This window comes from Giraffa tippelskirchi, chromosome 2 (assembly GCF_054371585.1).
Source record: "Giraffa tippelskirchi isolate mGirTip1 chromosome 2, T2T-mGirTip1v1.2.pri, whole genome shotgun sequence".
Taxonomy (NCBI): domain Eukaryota; kingdom Metazoa; phylum Chordata; class Mammalia; order Artiodactyla; family Giraffidae; genus Giraffa; species Giraffa tippelskirchi.
In genome coordinates this window covers 189,192,725-189,216,931 of record NC_137276.1, presented here as the reverse complement: position 1 = coordinate 189,216,931, position 24,207 = coordinate 189,192,725, and the positions used below count along the sequence as shown (strand labels likewise).

The 24,207-nt window shown below is 40.4% G+C and overlaps 2 protein-coding genes across 9 annotated transcripts in view; one reads left to right on the top strand and one right to left on the bottom strand.

Moving 5' to 3' along the window:
- The window catches only part of CMSS1 (cms1 ribosomal small subunit homolog), a 401,056-nt gene that overhangs the window by 1,312 nt on the left and 375,537 nt on the right, over window positions 1-24,207 (top strand). The gene's annotated exons all lie outside the window — the stretch shown is intronic.
- Window positions 10,507-24,207, bottom strand: part of FILIP1L (filamin A interacting protein 1 like) — a 314,206-nt gene continuing 300,505 nt past the window's right edge. For all 4 annotated transcript variants that reach the window (XM_081572464.1, XM_081572463.1, XM_081572466.1 and 1 more), the window contains one exon: window positions 10,507-13,737. In XM_081572464.1, the coding sequence (XP_081428590.1) occupies window positions 13,558-13,737 (180 nt within the window). In that variant the 3' untranslated portion in view covers window positions 10,507-13,557. The remainder of the gene's footprint in view (window positions 13,738-24,207) is intronic.

Here is a 24,207-nt window from a genome sequence, read left to right as displayed (position 1 = left end):
GCATTTTTACAAAGGTTGACAATATAATACTTCCTTGATTAAACTTCTTGACTTTTTGTGGCTTTGTTTTTAGCAGATGTATGTTTGTGCTTGAAGGCACAAATACCTTTTTTTGCGGGTTGTGGTTTTTCACGTTTAATAACCCCTGCCTCTCATAACTGAGGTGTTAAAAACTATATTTTATGGCATGATTCAAGGATAAAGGCTAATTCAGAAGTAAATGTTTTTTGAGTGGTGAAGGGGATCTTAATTCTTGGTTCTAGTCCTTTTTCTTGTCCATTGCCAGCTATGTGTTTCTGAAGTTAGTCACCCTTTGAAAAGAAGGAAATTAACATGTATTGACTATCTACTGTATGCCAGATGTTTTCATAAATATGAATTCATTTAATCTTCATAACATGCTTAAAAAGTAAGCCTTTTAATTTAATATTCATAGCATGCCTAAAAGGTAAGTGTTACCTTCATGTTTAAATGACAGACAAGGGAGATTTCTGGCAAGAGGTTAGTCAAGAGCCCCTGACTTTCAAGGTCACACTTTTCCCACATTACTGTGTGGCTTCTCTGGTCCTCAGTGTCACAGTCTGTAAAGTGAGGGATCCTTAGACATCACCTTTTTAAGGGTTTTACCAACCAAGAGTTTTAAACTTTGGACCTAGATAGAGCTGTGAAGTGCTACAGCCTCTCTCATCTAAGTTGCCGGGATTCCCATCAAGGTATGTTGGAGTCTCCAGGATCATCCTACTTTTTAGGTTCCTTCTAACTGTTAAGTCTGAGCTTTGAAAATTGCCAACATTAAATTTATCAGAGGCCTTTGCTTTGTTACCTGCTTTGAAGATAGGTAAGCTATGTGCTTCCTTGAGATCTGCTTGGTTGATTAGTTACTGGTGATTTGTCTAACTAACCTGAATAATGTTTCTGATTCAGAAGAAATCACAGTTGCACCAGTTCAGGTTTCCTAATCCTACCAGTGTTAACAGAGAAACATCAGTCTAAAATATGTGAATTATATTTTGTTTTGAAAGTCAAAAGAGAAATAGTGCCTTAAGTCACAGAAAGAAAAGATAGTTATAAAATGCCTTTATTCCTGTATGTGTTACACTGTGTGTATGCTCAGTCGTGTCCAGCTCTTTGGAACTTCATGGACTGTAGCCCACCAGACTCCTCTGTCCATGGAATTTTCCAGCCAAGGATACTGAAACAGGTTGTCCTTTCCTACTCCAGGGAATCTCCCCAACCCATGAATTGAACGCGCATCTCCTGCATTGGCAGGCGGGTTCTTTCTAAAACTGATGTGTTATGCTACTTGCCTATAAAAGTAAACATCTTTCCTTATCCCCTGTTCCCAGTTCATGCTTATGGTAGCAAGGTGATGGAGCATTTAGTCATGTATTCAAAAGTCTGCATTTATCTACCACAAAAGCCTAACATTCGTGGTTATGAATTCTTATGTACATTTTCTAAGAGGAAGCTATATAAACATGTGGATGCCCAAACCCTGACACGTACTGCATATAATACTCATCCACCTATCTGTTGTCAAGTAAATGAACCGTTTTTGCTGTTTTCATGACTTCTTGGATGTGCTTTGTAATTCAGAGTCCATTACTAAAAGTCTTGATCTACATATGACCTTTTTTTGCATGCATCTTTTGGCTTTTCACAACCTGTTGTTTTTCTAGAGTCATTCCTTTTTTTTGCACTTAACTTTATCATGCTTCACAGATACTGCATTTTTTTAAACAATTCAAGGTTTACGTTGATCCTGTGTTGATTAGCCTTTTTTGGCAATAAGTTATTTTTATCTTAAGGTATGTACTCTTTTTATATGTAATGCTATTGCACACTTAATACAGTACAGAATAGTGAAATGTAACTTTTATACACACTGGGAAACCAAAAAAATTCATGTGACTTTCTTTATTGTGATGCTCACTTTATTGTGGTGGTCTGGAACTAAACTGAAATATCTCCAAGGTATGCCTATGCTAGAATCCCGAATCGTACTGGAATCCAGCATGGGACCTGGCACTTAGTAGATGTTTAGTAGGTATTAGCTGAATCAGTCGGAGAAGGCAATGGCAACCCACTCCAGTACTCTTGCCTAGAAAATCCCATGGACGGAGGGGCCTGGTAGGCTGCAGTCCATGGGGTAGCTGAGAGTCGGACATGACTGAGTGACTTCACTTTCACTTTTCACTTTCGTGCATTGGAGAAGCTACTGGCAACCCACTCCAGTGTTCTTGCCTGGAGAATCCCAGGGACGGGGGAGCCTGGTGGGCTGCTGTTTATGGGGTTGCACAGAGTCGGACACGACTGAAGCGACTTAGCAGCAGCAGCAGCAGCTGAATCAGTGAATGCATGCGTTGGTGATAATGTAGACAAGTAGACATATAATTTCTCATCCAGTCTAGACACTTTTGAGAGTAGAAAGCCATGCTCTTAGAATTTTGCTGGGACTGTCTACTTGAGATGTCTGGTTACCCTGTTGGCATCATCATTGGTGGGGAGTGGACTCATGGCCCAGGACAAGACAACTGCGTGTTGCCTCTGCTGAGGTGTATACTGCACAGTCTGCCTCAGGCAATAGAGCCTAGGAATCCTCTAGTGATTTCTAATATTTCATTTCACTTCATTTCACTTATTTCCTTATTCTCTGCTTTATTCCTTGCCTACCTTAAGAAATTATTGACTTTCATGCTATAGTCCCTGGGGTTGCAAAGAGTGGGACACGACTTAGTGACTAAACAACTATATGTAATACTACATAACACATAATTACTGCAATACATACAGTAAACAGTACATGCAGCAGAATCATGATTACAAAACATTAGTGCTAAAGTGACCAGGTGTGGTTGACCAAACTGGGCACTTCCTCAGTGTGAAGCTGAATGTTACTCACATTACGGTTTTTGTGACTTATGGAGCAGAGCAGAGAATTCCTGCTGTTGGAAGCAGTCAGTCATTCACTTACTGAAGAGAACACTGATTGTTTTCCCTTTTTATTCCAATAATATGCTCACTAAATTATCAAGTCAAGAGTCCAGTAGACAGCTGGGTTTATGAGTCTGCAGCTCCAGGGTTGCATCTGGAGACATGGATTTAGGAATGACTGGCACATATATAACTTATTTTAAAGAGAATATTTTTAGCGAACTGCAGGACTCTTCGCTTCCACTTCTTTTGAGGAGGGTTTTTCATATGCTTCTCTGGCTTATTCTAAATCTTTGATGCCGTCTCTTACTCAGCATCTAACTAGAAAACTGAAGTGTGAAGGCATTTCTGTGTACAGTGCAGGGAGATCACGGGTAACAATACTGATTTGCACTTGTTGAGTGGTGACTCTTTGCCAGATACTGTTTTGATTGCATTCCATGTACTGGCTTATTTAATCTTCACAGATTATTCTATAACCATGATATAGTTACTATTATCTCCTTTTTTTTTTTAAGGAGGAAATTGAGGCACTAAGTGGTTAAGTGATTTGCGCCCAATGTTATTCAGTTGGTAAGTGGAGAGGCAGAGATTCATAGACAGGCAGTCAGGAAGCCAGTCTGTGCACTTAAATTTCTCAAAGTTATTTAATTATCAATGATAACAATTTCATCTCTAAAATAATAGTTAATAAACCTTTTGTTTATATATGTCATTGTTGTCAAATTGTCTGTTAACTCTTAGTCTCCCAAAGTGTGCTGTTCTAAAGAACACTGACTACTCTGAGATGTACCGATTGCACCATTGGACTCTTCAGTACAGTCTCTTCCCAGACACTCTTACTTGGCCCTAGAACACAAGGCTCATACCTGGCTGTCTTCTTGAACTCTTTACTTATTTGCTGAAAATGTTAAATGTAAATGAGGCCCAACTCCTGAATTTTTCCCCAAATCTGCTTTTTCTCCAGACTTCCCTATCTCAGTAAATTCAGTCACCAATTAACCAATGTCGCAAAGGCCTAAGAATATTCTGATTTATTCATTTACTTTTTTCACCTGTTACATCTGATCTATTCAGTCTTGTCTCTGTCTCCAAAACACATCCTGAATTTATTTTTCCTTTTATCATAATTTTTTTGCTTGTTTGTTTACATGATCTAAATATGTGCTGTCATCCTCACTTGCCTAAACCTCTGCAGTAAACTAACAGGGCTCCCAGCTTCCATCTTGTCCCTCTGTTCTTCACTCAGGAGCTGTAGTGATCAATCACATCACATTCCTGCTTAAACCTGTCAGTGGCTTCCTCCCTGGATTGCTTACTGTGGTTGCTATCTGCTGGAACCTACTTACTCTCCTCTAGGTTATGCTGTATGAGCCACACCAGCCTTCATACTGTGCTGCAAATGACCAAGCTCATTCTGTCTTATCCATTTGCAGTAGCTATTACTCTTCCTTTCTGGGCTGTCCTGAATTTTGAATGGTTGGCCTTTTCTTGACATTAAGACCTAAGTTCAAACATACTAAATAGGAAGCCCTTCCTGTTCAGTCAGTCTAGAGTAGCTATCCACTTACATTATCATGTTATAGTAATTCTCATCAGAACATTGGTCACCAACTATTATTTTCCTTATTAAATTATTGCAGTCTCCCCACACTAGTACATAAGCACCATGTGAGCAGAGATTTGTTTATCTTGTTCTTTGCTGTATCCTCAGGGCCTCTAGTGACAGTCTCTCAGTCATGTCCGACTCTTTGCAACCCCATGGACTGTAGCCTACCAGGCTCCTCTGTCCATGGCATTTTCCAGGCAAGAATACTGGAGTGGGCTGCCATTTCCTTCCCCAAGGGATCTTCCCAACCTAGGGATCGAACCCAGGTCTCCTGCATTGCAGACAGGTGCTTTATGATCTGAGCCACCAGCTTTGCTGGAACAGCCGTGAAGAGATACCACACATCCAAGGTAAGAGAAAACCAAGTAAGACAGTAGACACTGAGAGAGGGCATCAGAGGGCAGACAGACTGAAACCACAATCACAGACAACTAACCAGTCTGATTAAATGGACCACAGCCTTGTCTAACTCAATGAAACTAAGCCATTCCATGTGGGTCCACCCAAGATGGACGGGTCATGGTGGAGAGGTCTGACAGAATGTGGTCCACTGGAGAAGGGAATGGCAAGCCACTTCAGTATTCTTACCTTGAGAACCCCATGAACAATATGAAAAGGCAGAAAGATAGGACACTGAAAGATGAACTCCCCAGGTCGGTAGGTGCCCAGTACGCTACTGGAGATCAGTGGAGAAATAACTACAGAAAGAAGGAAGGGATGGACCCAAAACAAAAACAACACCCAGTTGTAGATGGGACTGGTGATAGAAGCAAGATTCAATGCTGTAAAGAGCAATATTGCATAGGAACCTGGAATGTTAGGTCCATGAATCAGGGCAAATTGGAAGTGGTCAAACAGGAGATGACAAGAGTGAACATCGACATTCTAGGAATCAGTGAACTAAGATGGACTGGAATGGGTGAATTTAACTCAGATGACCATTATATCTACTACTGTGGGCAGGAATCCTTTAGAAGAAATGGAGTAGCCATCATGGTCAACAAAAGAGTCCGAAATGTAGTACTTGGATGCAATCTCAAAAACGACAGAATGATCTCTGTTTGTTTCCAAGGCAAACCATTCAATATCACGGTAATCCAAGTCTATGCCCCAGCCAGTAATGCTGAAGAAGGTGAGGTTAAACGGTTCTATGAAGACCTACGAGACCTTCTAGAACTAACACCCCAAAACGATGTCCTTTTTATTATAGGGGACTGGAATACAAAAGTAGGAAGTCGAGAAACACCTGGAGTAACAGGCAAATTTAGCCTTGGAGTACAGAATGAAGCAGGGCGAAGGCTAATAGAGTTCTGCCAAGAGAACGCACTGGTCATACCAAACACCCTCTTCCAGCAACACAAGAGAAGACTCTATACATGGATATCACCAGATGGTCAGCACCAAAATCAGATTGATTGTATTCTTTGCAGCCAAAGATGGAGAAGCTCTATACAGTCAGCAAAAACAAGACTGGGAGCTGACTGGATCAGATCATGAACTCCTTATTGCCAAATTCAGGCTTAAATTGAAGAAAGTAGGGAAAACCACTAGACCATTCAGGTATGACCTAAATCAAATCCCTTATGATTATACAGTGGAAGTGAGAAATAGATTTAAGGGACTACATCTGATAGACAGAGTGCCTGATGAACCATGGATGAGGTTCGTGACATTATACAGAAGACAGGGATCAAGACCATCCCCGAGAAAAAGAAATGCAAAAAAGCAAAATGGCTGCCTGAGGAGGCCTTACAGATAGCTGGGAAGAGAAGAGAAGCGAAAAGCAAAGGAGAAAAGGAAAGATATTCCCATTTGAATGCAGAGTTCCAAAGAATAGCAAGGAGAGAAAAGACAGCCTTCCTCAGCGATCAATGCAAAGAAATAGAGGAAAACAACAGAATGGGAAAGACTAGAGATCGCTTCAAGAAAATTAGAGATACCAAGGGAACATTTCATGCAAAGATGAGCTCGATAAAGGACAGAAATGGTATGGAAGAAGCAGAAGATATTAAGAAGAGGTGGCAAGAATACACAGAAGAACTGTACAAAAAAGATCTTCACGACCCAGATAATCATGATGGTGTGATCACTCACCGAGAGCCAGACAGCCTGGAATGTGAAGTCAAGTGGGCCTTAGAAAGCATCACTACGAACAAAGCTAGTGGAGGTGATGGAATTCCAGTTGAGCTATTTCAAATCCTGAAAGATGATGCTGTGAAAGTGCTGCACTCGATATGCCAGCAAATCTGGAAAACTCAGCAGTGGCCACAGGACTGGAAAAAGTCAGTTTTCATTCCAATCCCAAAGAAAGACAATGTCAAAGAATGCTCAAACTACCGCATAATTGCACTCATCTCACATGCTAGTAAAGTAATGCTCAAAATTCTCCAAGCCAGGCTTCAGCAATATGTGAATCGTGAACTTCCAGATGTTCAAGCTGGTTTTAGAAAGGGCAGAGGAACCAGAGATCAAATTGCCAACATCTGCTGGATCATCGAAAAAGCAAGAAAGTTCCAGAAAAACATCTATTTCAGCTTTATTGACTATGCCAAAGCCTATGACTGTGTGACTCACAATAAACTGTGGAAAATTCTGAAAGAGATGGGAATAGCAGACCACCTGACCAGCCTCTTGAGAAACCTGTATGCAGGCCAGGAAGCAACAGTTAGAACTGGACATGGAACAACAGTTTGGTTCCAAATAGGAAAAGGAGTACGTCAAGGCTGTATATTGTCACCCTGCTTATTTAACTTCTATGCAGAGTACATCATGAGAAACGCTGGGCTGGAAGAAGCACAAGATGGAAACAAGATTGCCGGGAGAAATATCAATAACCTCAGATAGGCAGATGACACCACCCTTATGGCAGAAAGTGAAGAAGAACAAAAGAGCCTCTTGATGAAGGTGAAAGAGGAGAGTGAAAAAGTTGGCTTAAAGCTCAACGTTCAGAAAACTAAGATCATGGCATCTGGTCCCATCACTTCATGGGAAATAGATGGGGAAACAGTGGAAACAGTGTCAGACTTTATTTTTTTGGGCTCTAAAATCACTGCAGATGTGATTGCAGCCATGAAATTAAAAGACGCTTACCCCTTGGAAGGGAAATTATGACCAACCTAGATAGCATATTAAAAAGCAGAGACATTACTTTGCCAACAAAGGTCCATCTAGTCATGGCTACGGTGTTTCCAATAATCATGTATGGATGTGAGAGTTGGACTGTGAAGAAAGCTGAGCGCCGAAGAATTGATACTTTTGAAGTGTGGTGTTGAGAGAAGACTTTTGAGAGTCCCTTGGACTGCAAGGAGATTCAACCAGTCCATCCTAAAGGAGATCAGTCCTGGGTGTTCATTGGAAGGACTGATGTTGAAGCTGAAACTCCAATACTTTGGCCACCTCATGTGAAGAGTTGACTCATTTGAAAAGACCCTGATGCTGGGAAGGATTGGGGACAGGAGGAGAAGGGGACAACAGAGGATGAGATGGCTGGATGGCATCACCGACTCGATGGACATGGGTTTGGGTAAACTCCAGGAGCTGGTGATGGACAGGGAGGCCTGGCGTGCTGCGATTCATGGGGTCACAAAGAGTCGGACACAACTGAGCGACTGAACTGAACTGAACTGAACAGGGCCTGTAGTAGTACCTGGTACTTAGAAGACACTCATTAAGAATTTGTTCATTAAGAAATTAACTGTTAGTATTTCCCAGCCCTGTCTTGGAGACTTTAACATAGGATTTCTATATCTAAAGAAACTTGGTCCACTGGAAGGGTTGTCAACATCCTGCTCAGGCTTTTGTTAAACTTGGCAGATGTTGCTTTTCTCTTTCTGAAAACATGTTAGAAGTCCTTGTTTTACAACTGTGTCTACTACTGTTTCATTCTAACCACATTTGGGTTTAGTTTTTAACTTACGTTTTGAAATTTTGTATTTGAAAGGACAGAAGACTTTTGCTTTGTAAATGCGCTAATTCTCACTGGTGATGGCTTTTATCACCTAAAATCTTTGTGATTGTTCATTTTGTTTGAAATTGCTGAAGTAAGCATTATAAACATTTTTGTTGTAATATTACTTTATCCTTAAAAAAATAACATTGCTTTATGCTAAATTCCCTCTGGAAATGGTGAAGTTGGGGCACACCTTGGATTTTTTAAGCATAAATAGCTTAAGTTTTTGTGTTTTTTTGCTTTTCTAACACCAAAGTTAGGCCTTATAGCATTAATTTTACCTATAGGCATCCATGCATGGTAGATGTTGTAAAGTATTGCCTCTGCATGTAAAATTCAGACTTGGAATATTTACAGTTGATGTTCATAACATACATCAGAGGATCAATTTCAGAGCATGTTGTTTTCAAATCATTTATTGAGCCTCATGCTTGGCCCTCTTTTAGAAATTGCAATGGAGTTAGAGGAAAAAATGTAATCTGTTTACCTGATGAGATTTACACATTGATATGGTTCAATCAAAATGCAAGTAATATTATTTTATGACAGATGTTTAAGGGCAGAAAACAGGGGTAGAATAAATTTTTAAAAAAAAGAGGAGAGAGCATACAATATTTTTGTTCTGTACTTGAAGATTGTAACAAATGGACCAAGTTTTACTTTACTGTACACAATTTCTATGATTCTTGTAAATGATTGAACAAGTGGTATGCGTATGTATGCATGCATGCTCAGTCATGTCTGACTCTTTGAGCCCCCATGGACTGTAGCCCGCCAGGCTCCTCTGTCCATGGAATTTTCTAAGCAGGAATACCGGAGTAGGTTGCCATTCCCTTCTCCAGGGAATCTTCCCGACCCAGGATCGAACCCATGCCTCTTGCGTCTCCTGAACTGGCAGGCGAATTCTTTACCACTGTTCCACCTGGGAATCCCTGAAGAAGTGGTTCTTGACAAAAATTATGAATGTTTAAAGGTGCAGATTTACACATCTTTCTCTAAATAACAGGTATAGTAGTTCTGCTGTCTTAGAAAACACTAGGAATTTAATGCCTAGAAATAGTTTGTTTCCCCACTCAGATTCAGCAGTAGCACATTACATTATTTTGTGACATAAATCCTTTGACCTGTTCTTATCTGATGTTCTGTAGTTGAACACTTTAGTGCATATGTGGAAGTATACATTTTACAAAAGATATCACCAGCAAGCTTGAAATATAGTTTTTTCATTTTCATCAGCTTTTATGGAATTTTTAATCACATTCTTAAATTGGTAGCATTGCTTTTAACAATTAGTTGATTAAGCTTTTCTTAAGTTGTTGAGTTCCTTGTTAGTCTAGATCACACTAGAACAGCAGTAAGGAAACTTTTTTTGTAAAAGGCCAGATAGTAAATATTTTAAGCTGTGTTGGCCAGTCAGTGTCACAGCTCCTCAACTCTGCTATTGTAGCATAAAAATGATCATATAATAAATATGTAAACAAATGAACATGGCTGTGTTCCAATAGAATGTTATCTGTAGACAGTGAAATCTGAATTTCATGTAATTTTCACATCTCACAAAATATTCTTCTTTTAATGTTTTTTCCTATTTAAAAATATGAAAACTATTCTTAACTTGCAGAACATACAGAAAGACAGTGGGCTGAATTTGGCCTGTGGGCTACAGATCCCTGCCTCAGACTCAGTGTCAGACCCCCAGGGTTATGACACATATCATATGAAACACGTCCCAAAGAGAATTCCAGCGTCACGTCAGTTACTCCATTACTTAGCCCATAATTGCCAGTCGTGTATTAGATCAGTCACTTTCCTGTTAAAATCAGACACTTGATTCTAAAAAGTTACAAGGAGGTCAGTTCAGAAATCATTGAAGTTAAATAAATGAAGAGCTGAGGAAAGATTCCAGCATACAAGTATCAGGTTATTAAACTTTTTTTCACAATTTGAATGTATCTTTGTTCACTTGTATTTTAATCTGTTTTTAAAATTTAACCTAATAAAAGCACTCAAATTATTAGGGTAGCTTCTTTAATTTTTATTTTTAGAAGGACCATATTTCTGCAGAAATAGGATTATGCTCAGGAGGCAGAATACTTTATATTTTGGTTGTGTTACAGGTCAAACACCATTTTGTTGAACTTACCCTGGTTGTAAGTTGTTCATGCATTTTTACTGTATTACATATTGCTTTAAAATAAGAAGTATAGTTTTTGGCTGGTAATCCTTTTGTTAGAATAGATTTTGTTATTTTAAAGACCTGTCTAAATAGTATTCAGTTCAGTTCAGTCGCTCAGTCGTGTCCAACTCTTTTTGACCCCATGCAGTGCAGCACGCCAGGCTCCCTGTCCATCACCAACTCCTGGAGCTTGCTCAAACTCACATCCATCGAGTCAGTAATGCCATCCAACCATCTTGTCTTCTGTTGGCCCCTTCTCCTCCTGCCTTCAGTCTTCCGCAGTATCAGGATCTTTTCCAGTGAATCAGTTCTTCGCATCAGGTGGTCAAAGTATTGGAGCTTTAGTTTTGGCATCAGTCCTTCCAGTGAGTATTCAGGACTGATTCCCTTTAGGATTGACTGATTTGATCACCTTGAAGTCCAAGGGACTCTCAAGAGTCTTTTCCAACACCACAGCTCAAAAGCATCAATTCTTTGGCACTCAGCCTTCGTTATGGTCCAACTCTCACATCCATACATGACTACTGGAAAAACCATAACTTTGACTATACAAACCTTTGTTGGCAAAGTAATGTCTCTGTTTTTTAATTTGCTGCCTAGGTTTGTTATAGCTTTTCTTCTAGGGAGCAAGTGTCTTTTAATTTCATGGCTATAGTAACTGTCTGCAATGATTTTGGAGCCCAAGAAAATAAAATCCATTTAAAGATGAATTTCTGCTGCTTGCGTGCTCATCTTTAAGGTAAAATATTCCCACGTTGTTGTGTTTTTCTGTGAGTACTGTTGGTGCTTGTTTTTCCTGTTTTGTTTCATTAAAACAAACAGACTTCTTTCCAGTCTGTTTGGGTTCCACCTACGAGGTTCAGTGTTTCCTCTTTGTATTAGCATAATTATCAGTGTTGAATGTTATGCAGCATAACCGCTTTTCCTGACCCTGTCTTGTACCATTGCCACCTCTTAGCACATTTTCTCACTTAATTATTGACTGAATGGCTTTTCTGTCCCTCATTCACTTATTCTCTGTTTGCTGAATATTACCTGCTAATATCAAGCACAGTCATAAGCACCCTCCACTTTTTCCCACTTCACCATCTACCTATTACTGCCCTGTACTTCCTTCTGAACTGTCTTGTATTATTGTCATGTCAGAGGGTTATCATCTTTTGTAGTCCATTCCTTCCATTGTTCTCTTACTGCTTTCCTTTAACTTAGACTTTTCCACTTTGTGTTTTTAATCCAATTAACCCCCCTACCTTCCCCTTAAGCCACTTGCCTGCTGACTGCTGCACGTCATCCCTCTTTTTGACTTGCATAGCTCAGTGCTGCCCAGGCTTTCAGCTCCTTCTCCACTTCCCTGAAATTGAAGCGGGCCCCACAGGCATTTGTACAGTGACATCAGTGCACTGGAGCGGGTTTGGCTAGATGAATGTGGAAATGGCAGTTCCTTTGCTCCTGCTCTGCTGACTGCATCCCAGGACAGTGAGCTAAAGCAGTGTTCTTAACCAGGAGGATTTCTTCCAGGATCATGTCTCCAGTTCTTGGTGCCAAAGTACAGAAAACCTTGGGTCATGCTCTTCTAGAATTTATTTTTTTTCTCTCTGAAGCTTTGTGACATGTAACTGTGTCCCATGTGAAAAATACCTTATTTGTCTTAAAACATCATTGTGTTACTCTGCCCACACTAAATTACAGACACACCTTTCACTAGATTCGGTGAGTTTTTAGTGTGAAGGAAATAACTAGTTTACTGCCAGGAACCTGAGCTCTGCCTTGTAGATAATTGGTTGAATTCAGTATTCTGTAGTTGGACGTAGCCATGGATGATCAGAACTTGAAGGATCCAGGGGAATTATTTAGCTTTTCTGTGTTTACATTCTGGAAACTCGGGGCCTAGGCTAATGAATGCCAAGCTCTGTGTCAAATAAGTGAAAAATTTGAATTGGAACTTGAGTCTCCTGATCACAAGCTTTTGTTGAATCAAGTGATTTTTCTATAATGTTGATTCAGATGTAATTTAAAAATGTCATATGAAATGATAAATTTTTTTTTAAAACATCCAAGACAGTGTTTCCTGTCTCCCTAAAAGTTCTCAGTATTGGTGACCTTTGACTCTCAGATGTCCTGATTACTATAGAAAGTGAAGATATCAATCTAAAATGGTTTGCTTTACAAGCCTAGCAGTGAGATTCCATGGCCTGGTATATAAAGGAGGGGCAACTTACTAGGAAAAGAAGGACAGAAGACTAAGTGCCGGCAGCCAAGTGTACACACTACCCCAGCAGTTACCAGGTAGGCCACAAAAAGGACGTGTTTGGCTGTTACTCATTTTTGTTGTTCCTTTCCTTCTTGTAACTAAGAACCACTTTTTTGTCCCCCTTCCTGGTCAAAAGAAGTCATATTTTTAGACCTGAAAGTATGATTTTAATCAGCCTGCCATTTTGATGAAGATAATCTGACTTTCTTGAAGCAGAGTAGGAATTCTTGCTACCACATATTCTTAGCAAAGTTCTGTGGAATGAAGAATTACTTCCAGGTTCGCCAGAAAATTTTCAAACTATTCCAACAAATCCAGTCCTGTCTGGGGCTAATGTCCAGCTTTGGGTTGCATTACAAGTAGGATGACGAGTTGGGAGGATTTGGGGTGTGTGTCTGGGCCTGCGATTTTATGTGTATGTGTATGCATATACATACATAGGAGAAAGAACTGTAGTTGTGCTGCTCCTTCAGGACGGTGTTCACTGGGCCCAGCGACCTGTGAATGAACCATCTGTCTGTCTGCCGCTTCGCCATTTCCTGGAGAGGTGGCTCTTCATCTTTGTCCTTCCATGCTAGTAACTCCAGCTTCCCAGGTATTTCTGTCGGTGAATGTATCCAGCACTGCATTGGCATGACTTACCTTTTCCCTCCCAGCTGGAGGAAAGTGTTAGAGGTGACAGTCCTTATGATGTGTAGCTTCCCACAGCCAGTCTTATCCACAGGCCCTGAGGGAGCTTTAGGGGAAGGCTTAGTGATGCCTGTAGATTTTGGTTTAGGGATCCGTGTTGGAATTCTCTGCTTGCATACCTCCTTGATCTTGAATTAAACAGAAAAACAGAAGGTAGTTAATAGTACAGTTGGTAGAGAAGCAGACATTGTTCAGGACATAGAGTCAGATTGGAGATTTTGGCTTTTTTGAAAACACTAGGTTCTAGGGACATATCAGATTAAGGATTGCCATGTTGAAGAAAAAAAATTCAGTTAAATAATTCACCAACATGAGTTAAGTGTGTGCTGTGTTCAAGACCCTCAAGTGTAGCTAATGTTAGATACAGAGATAAATAGATTATGTTTCTTGCTTTTTAGCAATCATGGTATAGTGGGAGATAAACAAGAGAAGTGTCCCAAATTCATCTCAAAGTTTAATGAGATTGCCAGAGAAAGGTGAATTTCAACTGAGGAATCTAAGAGAGCTTCATTGAGAAAGTAGCATTTGTCTTGGGCCTTCAAAGACTAGGGGCTTCCCTGGTGGCTCAGAGGGTAAAGCCTCTGCCTCCAGTGCTGGAGATTGGGTTTGATCCCTGGCTTGGGAAGATTCCCTGGAGAAGGAAATGGCGACCCACTCCAGTACTTTTGCCTGGAAAATTACATGGACAGAGGAGCCTGGTAGGCTACAGTCCATGGGGTTGGAAAAAGTCGGACATGACTGAGCAACTTCACTCACTCCAAAGACTAGTAGGATTGTTAACAGCAGAATGGGAGAACATTCCAGAGTAAAGGAATACTTTTGACAATGTTCCTGAGGTAGGAAATTGGATACAGTTGAGAAATGGAATGACTTTAAATTAGGTTGTGTTTGAGAAACAGAATGGGAATGTAGACTAGGGCTAGATAGGGAAAATTGTACCTGATTCTATAGATGCTGTGTGTGTGTGTTGGGGGAGGGGGGTGGTAGGGGAATAGTAAGGACTTAGGTTGAGGGAAGGCATATTGTGGAGGTACAATTGAATTAATATTTGTCCACAGCATATGAAGGGTGAGAGAGGAGTCACAGGTTGAATGATCTTGACGAGGAAAGTAGATTGTGAAGTGTGAAAGAGTAAAGGCTTGATTTAGTTCATATTTGCTTAGAAATATACTCTTATTTATTTAGGAAAGATATTCTTAATTAAGAATATGTGTTAGTAAAGAGATGGGAGAAAGGTCTCAGGTAACTGTAGTTCTCCCATTATAACCCACAATGATGACGATGATGAAGACAACTTCCCCCATTTTGTTGCATCGTTCTTTCCTTGCTGTGACCTCAAAAATAGAAATCTTTTTTAAATGCATTGTAGTTTTCATCATAGATTTCAAATAGTGTTCTTATGGAAACCCTTTTTGTGTTGTTTTTTATTCTATAGAAATCTGTTTACACATTTTTATTATACTGATAAAAGTACAGTAAAGTCCCATGGCCTCTTTATGTAAACATTCACTTATTTTAAATGCCCCCTAACTATTAATAGCAACCACATTTAGGTTTTGAAATAAATACTACACAGACTTGGCTAGAAAATATGAATCCTTCAATAACGTATAAACTATATGAGGAATATGCTTTCTTTTGGTACAGCCTTCTCTATGCCTAGGCACTAGGAGGGTTGTTAGGCTTTAGTGTTCTTACTGACATTTTTTTAATACTTAATCCTAAGCATGGCAACCCACTACAGTATTCTTGCCTGCAGAATCCCCATGGACAGAGGAGCTTGGTGGGCTGTAGTCCGTGGGGTCACAAAGAATTGGACATGACTGAGAGACTAAGCACAGCACAGCAAGCATAGCAAATGAAACATTGATACGCTGGTATCATTCTCCTGCCAGGAAATAATCACAGATGCAGGCGAGGCTCTTTGTTTTAGCATTGCTTATAATAATGAAAAATGGCTGTAATAATCACTATAGAGTAAATGAATTACACTGTAATCACATGAAAATATTATGCTGTCTTTAAACAATGATGCTTTTGAAGATATAGAAAAGTGTTTACTGGAAATGTTAAAAGCAGGATTTAAAACTGTATACACGCTTTAACTGTGTATATTTGAAAAGAAAATACTAGGAGAAAATACACTGGTGGGGAGATCAAACCAGCCAATCCCAAAGGAAATCAACCCTGAATATTCATTGGGAGGACTGACGGCTGAAGCTGAAGCTCCAGTACTTTGGCCATCTGATGCGAAGAGCCAACTCATTGGAAAAGACAGTGATGCTGGGAAAGATTGAGGGCAATAGAAGGGGACGACACAGGATGAGATGGTTGCATGGCATCACAGACTCAATGGACATTAGTCTGAGCAAACTCCAGGAGATAGGGAAGGACAGCAAAGCCTGGCATGCTTCAGTCCCTGGGGTCGCAAAGAGTGAGACACAACTTAGTGACTGAACAACAACAAATCAGTGGTTAACTCTGGTTAGTGGAATTATAGTGTGTTTTATTTTTCTTATATCTTCTATATTCACTACATTTTCTGTAATTAATAAGTTTATAATTAAAAAAACACTAAGTTATATTAAAGGATAAAAAAGGAAAGAAATACTTAAGAGATCAGGACATTTCTATGAACATCAACATATTGTGCGAACCCTGAATAAGTCAGCTGACCTTATAACCACAGCATTAATAATAGCCTTTACAAAATAGGTTTCAGTGATGTCCTTTAACTTTGTCAAGATTTAGATTGGTTGTCCTGTTTAGTGTACAAAAATCTGTGTTGGGATTCTACTTAAATTGTAGATTCTTGGGCCTTACCTCTGGAAACTGTAATTCATTTAAATGTCTGTGAATGCACCCAGGAATCCACATTTTTAATAAACTCTCAAGGTGATTGATCTGATGCAGGGTGGTCAGCCTGACATACTTTGATAAACACTGCCATAGTTGAATCTCATTTAGATAGAAGCTTTAAGGTTTCCTTCTACCTAGAACTCTTGTCTGCTTGGGTATGGGAGGTTTAGTCCTGTAGAAGGCCAGTGTTTCATGGCCCAGTGGTCCTAGATGCTCATCAGAACCATCTGTGGGGCTTTTAAAGCACTGCAGATGCCCAGATCCTATCTCAAAATCTCCCAACTCAGATTGTCTAGGAATGTGGAATGAGCACCACAGGTTATTCAGAACTGAAATCTGGACAATAAACTAACGGATATTGAAGACAATATTGATGGGTCCTGTTTCTGGTGAGCTGTACCGATATGTGTTTGTAAAGACAACATGGCTTGGAATGGTCATTGGTAGGGTCAGCTGCCTTAAAGTTACTGGGTTCCCATTGTTTCTACACCATTGATGCTGCAAGTTAACTTTGGTTTTCTTGATAACTCTTGATTTCACTTCATAGTTTTTACCTTTAGATGGCAGCAGAGGCTAGTTATATTATTAGGACAACTCTAAATTTCATTCCCAAATCTTAAAAAAAAAGCTATGATTTTTTTTTTTGTTTGTATGAATCTTATACTTGGACATGTTTCAGTAAATGAGGTAGAGAGCTTTAAAATGTGTCATCTCTTGGATCATTTTTATAGAACACTATGGCAAATAGCTCCAAGAAAGCTTTATCCAAATTTGGAGAGCATATTGCAAGAGGAATCGATGCATATGGCTCTTTTAAGACCACACAGTGAATAAGAGTTGGAGGTTCCTGGGTTTCATCAGAAAGCAGATGTCTTGGAGGAGATTAAGCAAGTTGGAAAGCTCATTCATAGAAGAAAAGTTTGTGGGTTTTTTTTTTTTTTTTATGTTTAACTCAGTTTAACATGGAGATTGGGGTTTGGAATGGATTACAAGTTTGAAAAATGCTAAGTTCAGTGCGGCAGAGGCCTCACTTATATTTAGGTAACAGTAGAAAGAAAAGGAGAATTTGTTAAGTTCTTAAAATGTTAGCTTATTTAGCCTGTAGGTTCTTAAACCGAGCTGTCTATATGATTATGATTACAGCAAGTCATTAGATGGCGGTGAGCCTTAATGACCAAAAGAAGTACTGAAAGGTGAAAATGTTTTATTCAAAATCTCAATTCTGCAATTCAATTTCTACTTGATCCTTGTGCTCCTTCACACTATCTTTGAGGGCAAACATCAGAAGATCGGTTTCCTTGTATGAGGGAACTGTCAGATCCCAGTTACACAGCTGGCATCACGATGTTTCCTTTCCTCTAAATGAAACTAATCTTGTAAGTACTTTGAACTTTTTGGAGATGTATTGGCAACATATTATATAAGAAAGCTGTGCTCCCTCAGGAGTGTTCTTGACTCCAGGGTCTGCAGGGCCCCTCATTACACCTTTAACTCTAGAGGTTGAAAGACTCAGGACTTCCAGAGACCTGGAGTGGTTTTCGTCTGTGGTCACTGGGGTAGGCAAGGGAGGGGCAGATTCAGGGCTGCCTGACTTGCTTAGGGACCCAGCTATGGAATGCTTGGTCAAGGCCCTGGTGTTATCAGAATGAGTGTTTTGTATTTTTGTTTTTATCTCTGTTTATGGGAAAGTACATAAGTAATGATGATGGATATGGTGATGAAAAGAAGGAAATGCTAAATTGAGAAAAAATGTTTTTGGAATAATATTGCCGTCTTTTGTCTTTTGTATTGTTTGGTAAATCACTGCTAATTTTTTTTTTTTTTTTTTTTAAGGAAACAACAGATAATGAATCTGGCAGATAGCCCAGAATTTCATATGCTGCTTTGGCTTTTTTCTCCTGATTTTCTCAGAACTTCCTCATTATACAATAAAACTTTGTCACTAAAATTTTAGTTTTATATGGCAAACGGTCCTTCAAAAGGAAACTATGTAGTTTCATTAGCTCATTCCCACTAATGTCTTGTGAGAGAACATTTGGTTTCAAATAGAACTGCAATGCTATGATTTATATTTAAGAGTTGTCCAGTTTCGGGGGTGAAGGCTAGAGGAAATTGATGCCTTCATTTTATAATGTAACATGGTTTGTGGTTGTACCTAGTCACCTCCCAATCTTTCTGTGGTAATTACACCATGGGTAGTCCAAAAATAAGCATCGAAGTACAGTTTTCAAAAATCCTTCCTAACCTAGTTGCTTCCATTTTTGTGTCCAGACACATAGCATCCCATTTAGAAATAGAATGTTAAAATATACTAACCTTGAACTGTTTTGTTTATCCCCTTTCTTTTTATTCATCTGTCAGGTTTTTCACCTCAGCTTTTTTTCTTTTTTCTTTTTCTTCTGTTTTGGTACCCACTCCCCTCTTTCTCATTCCCTCATATACACCCATGTAACTTTTAAAAGTCCTTCTCCAGCTTATATTTTACAAGAGCCTTGGGTTAGTGACTAGAGCACTGGCTGTGGAGCCAGATAGACCTGGGTGGGTCTCGATTCTGGTTCTGGCACCACTATCTGTGTGTTCTTGATCAAGCCAGTCAGCCTGTGGCCGACCTTAGTTTCCCCATCTTGTAACCCTTAGGATTAGACTGCCTACTTGCAAGTTCCTTAGCGGGTAGAGATACTGTGTAGGAAAGTCCCTGGCGCATCCAAAGTGCCAGTTGTTACAAATGTCAACATTATTATCTTTGCTTTTTTCTCTTTTTCTTTTCTTTTTTATTTGTCTTTTTCTTTATATTTGTTCTTAAGGTACTCATTTCTTGATCATAATGATAACTTATTGTCTTTGGGTATTTTACATTTCTTGTTTTTCTGCTTTATCTCTTGTTCTCCCATCTCTCCAACTAATTCTTGGAAACATATTGCTAAGCATAGCAGTTGCAGCAGCTGACCAGGCAGTGCCAGTTACTGGGCTGTGTTTCTAACCACCTCTGGCCTAGAAAACTGTCACACATCCTTTTCTGTCTTCATCCTACTTAGTCTATTCATTGTCTTTCTTTTTTAGAGTTTATTTGAAAACGTAGTCTATCCTGTCTTTTTCTGTCTTTTAATTTTTCAAAAAATGAAGCAGTTATACCATCTATAAAGCCCTTTGACCCTGACATTCAGTGATTCTATGAAAACAACAAATGTAAGCCAACTGTGACCCCCAGGTGTGTTGTTAGACCTGTGCACTTTTGCTGAGCACCTATTACCAGCAGTATTTAAGTCCTAGATAATGTAGTACAGTGGTTCTTAACTTTTATAAACCCAAGAATGAGCCAGGCAGCTTGTTAAGATGCAGATTCCTTGCATTGGATTTCACAGGTCAGGGTATGTGGAAATCTGTGGAAGCCTTGGTAATTCTGATGAATGCAATCAGTGACTGCATTTTGAGAAACATTAATATGAGAGTTTCAAAAATAAATGACAGTTGATTCTTACTCTCAAGAGATTATAGGATTATAGTGTAAGAGGGGTGACAAAAAAACTATAATGAGGCAAAATGAAGCACTGTAATAAAAGTATAAACAGAAATGTTTTGGAAACTCAGAGGAAAATTGAGAAAAATAAAGAATTTTCTGAAGAAATTGATACTTGAGGTAGGAGTAAGATTTCAGTAAAGGAACAAAGAGAGAAGAGCATTATTGTCCAAGGAACAGCATGAGCAAAGGCATAGCATTAGAAGGCCTGATGATGTGTGAGGAGATGGTCAGTACAGTGTCCTGGTGAGGGTGCACATTATGTTCAGAGTTTCAGAGGGAGAGGAGGTGACAGGTGGAGGCCTGATTGAAAGTTTGGATTTGGGCCACTCAGTAATGTAAGTGCTAAGTAAGTGCGGTTTTGAGGCGAGGGACTGGAGAACTGCCATGGTCAGGACAGTGCTGTAGAAAGATCACCAGCAATACAAGTGATGGTTGTATTAGAGGTGTGGGGTTAAATGGAATAGTTTAACTATTTTACAGTAGCCTCTGTTCTGAAGTCTGGTTTTGGGGAGTACTAGCACAGATAGAGAGGGCAGAAGGAGAAATACCAGGGCAGAGTGGGTCGGCTGGATCTAGAGGATGAGCAGAGAAGTGGAGAACAGGACTCAGATGTTGACCCTGGGTGACAGGGAAGGTGGTGGACTACCACCAGAAATGAGACAAAGCAATCCAGAGAGCAACCCAAGAGTGACAGAGCCCAGGGGTGTGGGCACATGCCAGGTTTGAAGTGCAGTCCCACCTTCCATGTGCAACTGTTTGGTAGGCATTGAAAACTTGGAGATGCTGCTTCGAGAATCATCATAGAAAAACTGCTGATACCATTCAAGTGGCTGAGACAGCCCAGGGAGAAAATGTGATTCCCCCTCACCTGCCACTTTTTCCTTCTCTCAGCATGGGTACTTCTGTATACTTTTCCCAAAGCGTGAGAGGTGAGTTTTATGCCCACATTCATACTGCAAGGCTGCCTGTCTTATTAACTGATAAGAGTGTGACTAGTTCTGAGAGCAGCCCTCTAAGGAGACATTTCTTTCCAGTACTTGAACAGTGCATAGTGATTGAGCCATTTTCCAGGCATTGATTGGCTCTCTGAGGGGAGGGAAACCCTGCCCCTCTCCTGTAGTTACCAGGCTGGCCCCTGGGCCATTATGTTTGGGCTGAACAGACAGATTACTTAAACTTGCAGTCTCTGAGGGAGTCTGCCACTCCTTAGCACAGGGGTGTTTAGTAATTACAGGATGGTCCCCCTATAGTACATTTCCTTCCTCATTGGCAGTGTGAGAACGCCTGGAATAGAGCCATAGTTGATAGGTTGGCCTAAGAAAATAGTACTAGTTGTTCATTTTTCTCCCTAGTCCTCTCATTACGCTTCTTAGAAGCTAAAATCAGCAACTCCAGCAGCATTTATATTTTCTAAAATTTTTGAAACATATATGGTTATAATCTGAATAAAGTTTTATATAAAAAATTGTGCTGTTTGTGTCTGTCACTGTGAGAGAGATTGTCCTTCTCAGAGTGATCTCTGCTACCCTGAAGGGACCTGTCAGGTGTTTAAATGTTTCTCATGTAATGGACTCTTTAGGGATCTGTTGCAGTTTTTAGTTAACTCCTCTTTCTATAAAATGATACTTCTCCGAGGCCTCAAAACTGACTGGTATCAGTGAATTTAAGCAAGAACACCATTAAAAGACAGAGAACCAAAAAGGAATAGCTCTTTTTTAAAAAAGAGAAGGGGAAAAAAACAGCCAACTGACTAAATGGTAAAGGCTAGTAATTTATTCTTGAGGAATTGCTTTCGGTGGCTGCATTGAAGCAGGTCTTTGTATGTACTTAATTGTTATGAGGGGCTTCCCTGGTGGCTCAGATGGTAAAGCGTCTGCCTGCAATGCAGGAGATCCGTGTTTGATCCCTGAGTCAGGAAGATCCCCTAGAGAAGGAGATGCTGGAGATGTGCGTTTGATTCCTGAGTCAGGAGGATCCTCTGGAGGAGGGCATGGCTGCCCACTCCAGTATTCTTGCCTGGAGAATCCCATGGACAGAGGAGCCTGGCAGGCTACAGTCCGTGAGGTCTCAAAGAGTCGGACACGACTGAAGCGACTGAGCATGCATGCACGCAAGGTTGAACCCTAACACTTCTCCCCCTGAGCTCAAAAAATACACAATTCTTTTTTTGTAAAGTGATTTTGGGACCTTAAGTCTTTCCTTGTAAGGCATGCTGCTGCTTGAGGAATGGAAACCCTAAATTAGGGTATGCCATCCCAGGAAGATTTTCCAGGGTTCTGCAAAGGCAGAAGTCTCACCACCTCTGGGCTAAGCTGGTGGTGCTTGTCTTTTTGATGACTAGACCTTGAGCCCTAGATTGCCTTCTCTGGAGGTTTTGGGTCACTGTCAGGACTGTCAATGTGGCCACCTGCTTACAAACTTTGATGTGTGTGGTTGTGATGTTGCTTCTGTGGATCATTGTCACTCATTTCTGATGCTTTTCACTCCAGCCACCTCTGAGGAGATCAGGTACCTCTGTTCTTCATAGACTGATAGTGTGTCCAAACTCATTCTTCACTTCTGGAGTTTGTGCCTTTGCTTACAGACTCCTGTTTTAGGATAGAGTGGGCTTGGACTGCAGCTTTAGTGCTGCCTGACAACTTGTACCTCTCCTTGGCCTTGCTTTCTCCCATCTTCTATTCACAGCATCATCCTCAGGTCAGTCTTCCCCATGCCTGCCCATTGGTGTGGGGCTTGGCCCTTCACCTTCGTTATCTCTTAACAGTGGTCTGCAGATGGGAGGAGTTGAAAGAGGAGGCAGATTGCTGCTCTCGTCTGTAGTGATCTTGGAAGGTTTCAGAAGAGGTCGGGCTCGAGCCAGACCTTTCACTGTAGATCACTAGATTAGAGCAGAGAATTCTCCCCAGGTAGAGCAGTGGAGAGGAGGCAGGGAAAAGCCCCTTGTGTGTACGTAGGGGTGTTCCCAGTGTTCTGGCTGGAGCGGCAGACTGTGAGGCAGAGCACAGGCAGCTAATGTTAGGTGCCCTGTCTGTGTTCTGAGCAGGATTAGATATGATTTATTATGCTTCCCCCTTGCACTGAGACAGCTTCATCTCTAAAATTGTGATGATGTCCACTTTACAGGGTTATTATGAAATAAAATAACAATGTATAAAGCATTAGTTTTCTCTGATCTCACTACCCAGAGACCTTCTTTGAGGACAGAGTACCCCTAGCATGGTAGTTAAGGACCTTCAAGTTCTGACAATACTGTGCCCTTTGCATCTTGTTGTTGTTCAGTCGCTCAGTCATGTCTGACTCTTTGTGACCACTCCCCAGCCACACTGCATCACTCACTGTTCCTTGAATGCTAGTTTTCTGCTCTCCTGCTTGCCCCCCCACCTCTGCTCTGAGATCCTCCTGGAATCTCTACCCCAGTTTTCCTTCTCTCTCAGACAGCTACCTCTCCTCCAGTCAGGTCGTATCTGTGTCTGAAACCTGACCCCTGAACCCTGTCAAGGGTAATCTACTCCTCCTCCAAAGGCCTATAGAACTTGCTATCTACAGAATTCCTTTTCTGTGTTGTGCTCTTAATTACCTTTTAAGGTAGTTCTCAACTCTTGCCTTAGATTCTAAGTCTTATCACCTGCATAGCTGTCTTGCACAGCAATGAGTAAATATTAGGTGTTTCATAAATGTTTGTGGGTTCATTCTTGTAGGTGATTTGTTGAGGAATGAATGGTGCTTGTATCCTCATGGAAAACATAGAATCACTTGTGATGATTATAAGCTAATACAAATGGGATTGAAACTCAGAGAAGACTTTAGGAAGTTCTAAACAGTAAAGGGTTATTTCTTAAGTTCTTAGGAATCCTGCTGAAACTCACCTTTCCCCCATTTTGCCAACCAAAGCAAAGTTGGTTGGTTGTCTAGACTTTATTTCTTTGAAAGGCATATGAAGAATGGGAGCTCATCTGAAAATACTGGTTTGTAGTATGGTATCTTTGAAAGAGACAAAGGTAAAAGGTATTAATACAAATAAAAATGTTCAAATATGCATGTGCTCCAGGCCTAACTATCAAATTAGTAGAAACAGGCCTTATGCAATGAAACTCCTCAGCACAGATTTTTAAAGCTGCTTTGAGGCTTATTTTAGTCTGGTTCAAGATTCTCATCTCTGTATACCAGATATAGGAAGCTCCTGAAGGACAGTGAATCTTTCTCCTTAGTACCCGCACCG